Source organism: Rhamphochromis longiceps, linkage group LG12 (genome assembly GCF_057381845.1).
Source record: "Rhamphochromis longiceps isolate RC_006_pf linkage group LG12, R_longiceps_female_GT1.1, whole genome shotgun sequence".
In the NCBI taxonomy this organism is placed as follows: Eukaryota; Metazoa; Chordata; class Actinopteri; order Cichliformes; family Cichlidae; genus Rhamphochromis; species Rhamphochromis longiceps.
In genome coordinates, this window is record NC_140568.1 from 40,290,955 (window position 1) to 40,298,889 (window position 7,935).

General features: G+C 37.9%; 1 protein-coding gene across 1 annotated transcript; it reads left to right on the top strand.

Annotated features, from left to right (window-relative positions):
• Positions 1–683: 683 nt before the first annotated feature.
• LOC146657957 (uncharacterized) lies at positions 684–7,569 on the top strand. The gene is made up of 3 exons (XM_085427086.1): positions 684–798; positions 5,368–6,269; positions 6,655–7,569. Exons 2-3 carry the CDS (start codon positions 5,545–5,547, stop codon positions 6,890–6,892), a joined length of 963 nt encoding a protein of 320 aa, XP_085283212.1. The 5' UTR covers positions 684–798; positions 5,368–5,544; the 3' UTR covers positions 6,893–7,569.
• The last annotated feature ends 366 nt before the right edge of the window (positions 7,570–7,935 follow it).

The window sequence follows — 7,935 nt, forward strand, 5'->3', positions numbered from 1 at the left end:
GAAAAACTACATTGTGAAAACTAGTTCTTGTTTTTCCAGCTAGCTTCAGTATTTCCTCCCTCATTCTTCCTCACCTGGTACAACCTCTCTCCTCTCCCTCTCTTCATCCTCCTCACTCAGCTACAAACTAGAAAATAACAAAAATATAATCTTATGATTATAAGAGCAAGTGGGGGATCCACAGTTGACAACAGGACAAAACACTGCTAAGTTATGTGAAATCATCAGAATTGAATGTGGGTGAAATAGAAGCTACAGCTTTATAATAATTGGAGAATTTGACTACATGTCGACTCTTACCCGCTTCTTTTTGCTCTGTCTTTCTTTGCTCTCTCCTCTCCTCCCTGTGCTGTCACCCAAAAGTTAAATATTACAGTGAATAAAGATGATGACATTTACGAAGGTGGGTAGTAAAACTCGCTTTAATGAATACCTGGAAACGATGGAGGAAATGAAATACACTGATTTCCAAGTGATGGGTTTGAGCGTAAGCTGAAACTTGGTGTGAAACCAGGAGGAAAATTTCTCCTCTCCGTTGATCCTTTAATCAGCATCACTGTGTTCAGGTGTGTATGAGCTTTTAAACAGCCTAGCCGGAGTGTTGGGCCAGTGGGTGATTTGACTAAAGCCGTTTCCGCCTTTCATTCAAATACGAAAGCGAGAAGTTGAGCTGGACAGAAGTCAAAACCAACTTTGGCAGTTACAGTTAAACCCGAAGGGTCGTTTTATCCGAGGCACCGACTCATAATGGTGAAGCGTGGGGCAAGAAAAGGCTGCAAATAGCGATGATTATGAGCGGTAAGAGCAGTTTTCTCTGCACGCTCACCACACCTCACTCATAAATCAAACAATTTTACGTTTGTTGTTTATACACCAGCGCATACACTGGGCAGAACGACTTGTCGTAGAGGTTTTACACATCGAGAGAGGTTTAAGTCGAATTCGGCTTTGTGTTGTGTAAAGTTGTGACGAAAGAACTGATCGTTTCTGATCTTTGCTGTCTTTTAATTCCCACTCCAGCTGTTTTACATGAAGTAAATGGTGTCATCGTTTTATCCTCTTTATGGTTAAAGAGTGTAATGTGTTGATTTTGTTGTTGATGAAGATTCAAGTTTTGTTTTGGTTTTCCGAGCTAACTTTATGCCCCACTTAACTCTTCACCTAACACCTTGTTGTGGATCATCGTTTCCATCTTGAAAACTTGGCCTACTGCAATATAAGAAAACATCTGAAATGCCGCAACATTATTTATATGTATCCATATTGATGAACTCCTTATGGGGGTAATTTTAAAAACGCCACACAGACTGGCTTTTGTGACTCATTCATATTTGTGTCCACTCTTTTAGGAAATGCCAGTCTTTATGTAAATACGAAAAAATACTAACCTCGAGAGGATGACTCATGTAAAAGTTTTTGGAGTTCAGTTACACGTTAAAGCATCTGAGGTGATTCCTGCTCAGTGTGCTTTAGACTGTCACAGCGAGCAGGCCGGTGTTATTTTGCATGACATTTGCCTTTTGTAAATAAACCGGACAATGCAAATTCCTGTGCAGTTGGATACTCTGTGGAACGTGGCTCTAGCACCATGTTGTTTATTAAAACACAGACTGTAATTCAGTTTTACGTAAAGCTATGCAAACCAGTGGAAACCTGTTGCCAGTTTAATACAGAGCTGATGTGAGAGAACCACAGGATGTGGTACCGGTAAGCGCTTTCTTTGTTTGTTTTTTAATGTCGACTGCTAGAAATCCTTAGTTTTGAAAATTAAAAACTATTCCAGGTGTCTTGAGCACCCTATATGTATATTTTAAAGTCATTTGTGTCAATTTCTTTATACATGCAAAATGCATGTATAAAGAAAAATGCTCTATACAGAGAGTTCTTAAGAACGAGAACTAAAGATGCTGAAATCAGATACAAAAGATATAAAAATAGGTTAACTAATATACTTAGATTTAGTAAAAAGGAATACTATAAGAAGCAATTAGATATAAATAGAAATAATAATAATAAAAGATTATGGGAAATCCTGAACAGTGTTATAAAATGTGGGACTGGACAAAAGAACTATCCCAAGTATTTCATTTGTAATGACCATGAAGAATACAATATGGATGTTGTGGCAAATAGTCTCAATGAATTCTTTGTAACTGCTGGACCAAATTTAGCAAGAACAATCACTCATCCTGGGAAAGCACAGGAAAAACCCGATACACTGATTGACAGAAATCCATATTCTATGTTTCTCACAGCCGTTGATGAAAATGAAGTTCTTGAAATTGTCAAAAAATGTAAAAATCACAAATCTTTGGATTGTAATGATATTGATATGATAGTGGTTAAAAGAGTCATTGAGGCTATTATAAAACCATTTACATACATCTGTAATTTATCATTTCAAACTGGTCGATTTCCAGACAGAATGAAAATAGCAAAAGTTATACCTCTATACAAATCTGGAAACAAACACCATTTCACAAACTACAGGCCTGTCTCTTTACTACCTCAATTCTCAAAAGTTCTTGAAAAACTGTTTAAAAACAGACTGGAAAAATTTATAGATAAACATAAACTACTCACTGAGAGTCAGTACGGATTCAGATCAAGCAGATCAACATCATCGGCACTATTAGATTCAATAGAATACATCACAAATTCCATAGACAAAAAGCAATATGTGGCTGGGTTATTCATAGACTTGACAAAGGCATTTGACACTATAGATCATGATATATTAATAAGAAAACTGGAACGTTATGGTGTCAGAGGGGTAGTTTTAGATTGGGTCCGGAGTTATTTAAGTGACAGAAAGCAGTTTGTGAAAATAAATGGTGGTTGCTCCTTATGTATGGACATTGCTTGTGGTGTACCCCAAGGGTCAGTTTTGGGTCCAAAATTCTTCAACTTGTACATTAACGACATCTGTAAAGTGTCCAAAGTATTAAAAATGGTTCTCTTTGCTGACGATACAAACATTTTTTGCTCTGGTGATGATCTGCAGAATTTATTGGAGGATATGACTAATGAAATAAGTAAAGTGAAGTTCTGGCTTGATAAAAACAAATTATCATTAAATTTGAATAAATCTAAACTTATGTTATTTGGAAATAGTAGTTTAAATACAAATGCAAAGATTCAAATAAATGGTGTTGATATTGAAAGAGTCAGTGAAAATAAATTTCTGGGGGTAATAATAGATGAAAAACTTAACTGGAGAGCTCACGTAAGATATATTCATTCCAAAGTATCACGAAGCATTGCAGTACTAAACAAGGCAAAACAGGTATTCGACAGAACATCACTTCATATTCTCTACTGTTCACTGGTTTCACCATACTTAAGCTATTGTGCAGAGGTCTGGGGCAACAACTATAAAACCACATTACATTCACTTTTTACTCTTCAAAAAAAAGCAATTCGAATCATCCACAATGCAGGTTATAGGGAACATACAAACTCACTATTTTTGCAGTCTGAAATATTGAAAATTGACGATATAGTGAAATTCCAAACAGCACAAATTCTATTCAAAGCAAAAAATAAAGAACTGCCAGGTAATATTCAGAGTATGTGTGTGTTTTTTTTTTTTTTTTTTTTTTTTTTTTTTTTTTAAAGAAGGAAGTTATAATTTAAGGGGTTTTTGTAACTTCAAAACAATGAAGGTACGTACTACAAGAAAAGGCTTTTGTGTTTCTGTTCAAGGAGTGAAACTATGGAACAGTCTGAATATGGAATTAAAGCAATGTCCAAACATAAAACTGTTCAAAAAGAGTTATAAAAATATGATCTTCTCGATCTATAAAGAAAAGGAAAATATTTAAATTAAGTGAATGTCTCTATTTAAAAACAAACAAACAAAAAATTCATGATGTGATATTATAGTATATAGTATATCAGAAATCTGTTCACTATTTTTATTACAAATTATATCAGTAAGGAAGCTGACTAAATATTCACTGATAATTTATGGCAAAGGGGTGGGATTAAATAAGTGTATACTTCTTCCCACTCCCTTTCAACATGTAAATTAATCAGAATGGTTTTTTGTATGTAATTTGTATAGTATATTTTTTTTCTCTCTTATTTCTTTTCTAAATGTACTTGTATATTGTTCACATGTTGAAATAAATTACCAATCAATTTCAGACTGAGGTCTTAAAGATCAAACGTGTGGTCAAAAGTTTGGTAGAGAAGTGTATGTGGACTTTGTGTTTGAGACAGCATGAATGTGAATGTAGAAGTGTGCTTTGCCTGCAAAGCTGGAATGGCTTCAGTGAAAAGCTTTTGTGCTTTTTGTTGCATTTTGAATTCGCAAACTGTCAGTTTGTCCTTTTCTGTAGTTTCTAAGAAAGTGGCGTATTTTTTTTATGCACAGGCCCTTGGAAATTGGTAGTTTTAAAATAGTTGAATATAGTTTTATGCAGATCTGATGTTTTAAGGAGAAGCACTCTTGTGTCTGCTTCACCAGCAGCAGCACTGATATAGGTGAGCAAAATTGTTAAGTGCCCACAACAGCCATAAATATGATGCGTAAGCTACTTCTGCCTCTTCAGATTGCAGTATTTAAACAATAGTATCCAGTACACATTTATGCCCCTCGATACCTGTGTTTACATAAATATTGTGTTAACCTCGCTTCTTGGGTCACAGTTGGTCTTTCAGTATAATAATAATAATAATAATAATGATGACGTATACTTTATTGATCCCCGTGGGGAAATTCCTCTCTGCATTTAACCCATTCACTCAGTGAAGCAGTGGGCAGCCACTGGGCGCCCGGGGAGCAGTGTGTAGGGACGGTACCTCAGGGTAGCCGTTCAGTGGATTTGAACCCCCGACCTTCTGATCATGGGGCCACCACTCTACCTACTGAGCTATCCCTGTCCCTTTTAAAAAATAAAAATAAAAAAAAATAAAAAATTTTTAAAGAGGTTTTTTTTTTTTTTTTTTTAAATTTTTATTTAAAGAGGTTTTTCTAAGAGTGCATTAACACAAAAACATTTTTTTGACCATGCTGAAAAACTCCAGCTGTGAGTGCTTCGGAATCTGGAGTATCTTGTCAGCTGAGACACTCTGGTTGCTATGTTACAAAATATCCAGTCGATATTACAGGTATCTGACTTTGACCTTGGCTGTTGCTCTGCTGGTAGAACCACACTGAAGAAAATGTCCAAATGTTATTTCTATTATAAATTATATTAAAAAGATATTAGTGTAGGGCAGGGAACATTGGCATCAAACTGGGAATAACTTTATTTTAATGGTTCACACAGGGGAAATGCTAATGTCGGTGTTTAGATTCAATTGAGGCAATAAGATTTAATAGTGGTAGTTTTGGTTATTGACAGTGTGTTTCCTTTTTAGAGTGTGGAAAGGGTGTGATGATCTGAAGATTAGGGAGCAGCAGCATCCCTCTGTCCAGTCTGTTAATCCATAACTGATGCGTCTCGTCCCTGGTTACTGCTGAAGGCTCAAGCTTCATCTCGTTGCAGCTTTGTTGTTCCTGTGTTGTCAGCTTGTCAGCGCGTCAGCACATGAGACATGAATCCCTACGGAAATGAATATCTTGATTCTCATTTGAGTGGTGCCGCAGCATCTCGAAGTTCACCCCACGAATTGGCTTTAGTGCCATCGTGCGATCAGTCTTCTCCAGTCATCCACCCAGATAATAGTTCTGCTACAGTTTCAGGCCACAACATTCCTCCACACGAGGCCTCATCAGACCAAGAAGGTCCCCAAACCCTGGTCCGATCGCCAAGTTCTACATTCCCGCTTCCAGCTTCAAATCCAGACTTCAGTGTTGGAGCCAGGTCTCAGTCTGATCTAGCTTCAGTCTCTACCCCAGAACCTGGTTTCACAGCAAATCCCTACTCTGCGTTTGGCACCCCGTCTTCATATCAGATCTCTGTGATCATCCCCTCCACAGACCTCCATCCCATTCCCCTCCCAACTCAGTGCTCTGAGGAAAACTGTCCAGACTTGGAGTGTGCCATCTGCTTCAGTCAATTCAACAATGTCTTCCGCTGCCCCAAGATGCTGCAGTGCAAGCATACGTTCTGTCTGGAGTGCCTGGCTCGCATGAACGTCAAGTCGGCCGAGCCCAACGCCATTCAGTGTCCGCTGTGCCGCAGCTTTACACCCTTGCCTTCCCTCGGCCTGCCAAAACTGGCCACAGACTCAGATGTTTTGTCTTACCTTCCAGCTGCTATGCAGAGAGTCTACAGCATCCGTTTCCTCCGCAGCAAAGGGAAGCTGGAGGTCAAAAGGTCAGTGAGGGTGAAAGCCTTCTTCTTGCCTTTTTGTCCAAGTGGTTCTTTGAAAGTTCAACTATTTTCTTACTAGATTTCCCCAGTATTGCAAAGGAAAAACTGAATAGCAGGAATATTTTAATACTCATATTAATCTTAATGTTGTTTTGGAGTGAAATCAACAAGTTGCGCTGTTTATCTGAAATGTATTTTACTGGTGATAGTAGAGCTGTGAAATTGGGTCGGAGCAATATATCAGTTATTAATCAGCAAAAGGTGTGTGTATAGATGGATTGTGTATTTTTTTTCTAAATATTTTTGCACTGGTAACTGCGCAGAACTAAATTATTTAAATAAATGCACAAAACATTTAGTTTGAATTTATTTAATTTTTGTTTTTAAGGTCTACTGACGGACAACGTCGGTGGCCTCGGCAGTCGCTAACGTCTCTGAGATCCATCCACCGCTCTCTGGACGTGGGCATTCCCAGTGGGAACGCAGAAGGTCACGGTCATTCACGCGGCACTGTGTTCAGACTGACGAGACACCCGGTGTGTCGTGCCTTACTCCTAACATCTGTGGTGATGATGATGGTGCTTCTGACTGGTGTCATTATCTTCCTCCTCACCTACCGCAATTAACTGAGTGACATCTTGTCCTGCAAAGTCTTTTATAAAAATTGGTGTCATGTCACGTAAAAAAAAATTCTCCTTAATCACACAAAGCAACAGCTTTTCCTGCTGCTATTTAAAGACTGATCCAGATGTGCAATAAACATCACTATTTGAGGCGGTGTTGGATTAAACAGCTTATAACTAGCCAATGAGCTTCAAAGCAAAGAGCTCCTTTTTAAATACAAAACTGCGGAAACTGGATAAAGACAACTGAGAAGCTAGAAGAAGGTGGACTTTTAATCGTGAACATAACACTTCAGCTTCTAATAACTGCCCAGGTATCTTTTCTTGTTTTATTCCTTAGTTTTACAAACTATCAATGCACTTTTATCTGCCTCCCCTGTGCCAAAGGCTCTACATGATCAGCTTGCTGTTGATAACTTGATTAACATAACATCTTGTTGTTCAAGCCATGAAATGGTCAAGAACGGACAGTAGTGGGAAAGAAAGTAGATCCAGTTGATTTTCATTGTAGCATTTTTGCAAATCTTTGTGTTTGATGTTTTAAAAAAAGCTTTATATTAAAGATGAGGGATGACGCACTAAGAGCAAAAACTGGTTGTCAGGTTCAAAATGCATGTTAAAGTCTTCATGGCTTACATTTAACCGCTAAAAAGAATTGTTTTGCAATTTTGTTACTATCATTTAATAAGTTAAAGCCATTATTATAGACTATAGTTTTGGTCTGGTTGCCTGACTTTAACCACGAGATTCTTTAAACTTACCACAAGCTATTGCCTTCTTCCTTCCTTGTTCTGCTCTGTGTACGTGTGTTGTTTTATTTTTGCAGCACAGTTCCCCCCCCCCCCCCCCCCCCCCCGGGAAACTTTGAGCACTTTAAAGGGGTGAAACCTGAAGTGTGAATGTTGCACGTTTGATTCATACGTGTATTGCTAACAACAGGTTTCATTTAGTTGGAGCTGCAGCTTGGGTTTCATGCAAATCACCTGAACCGCAATTTGCGCACATTGCATTTTCATAGATGCTGGATCATTTTTGTGTTTTCAGCA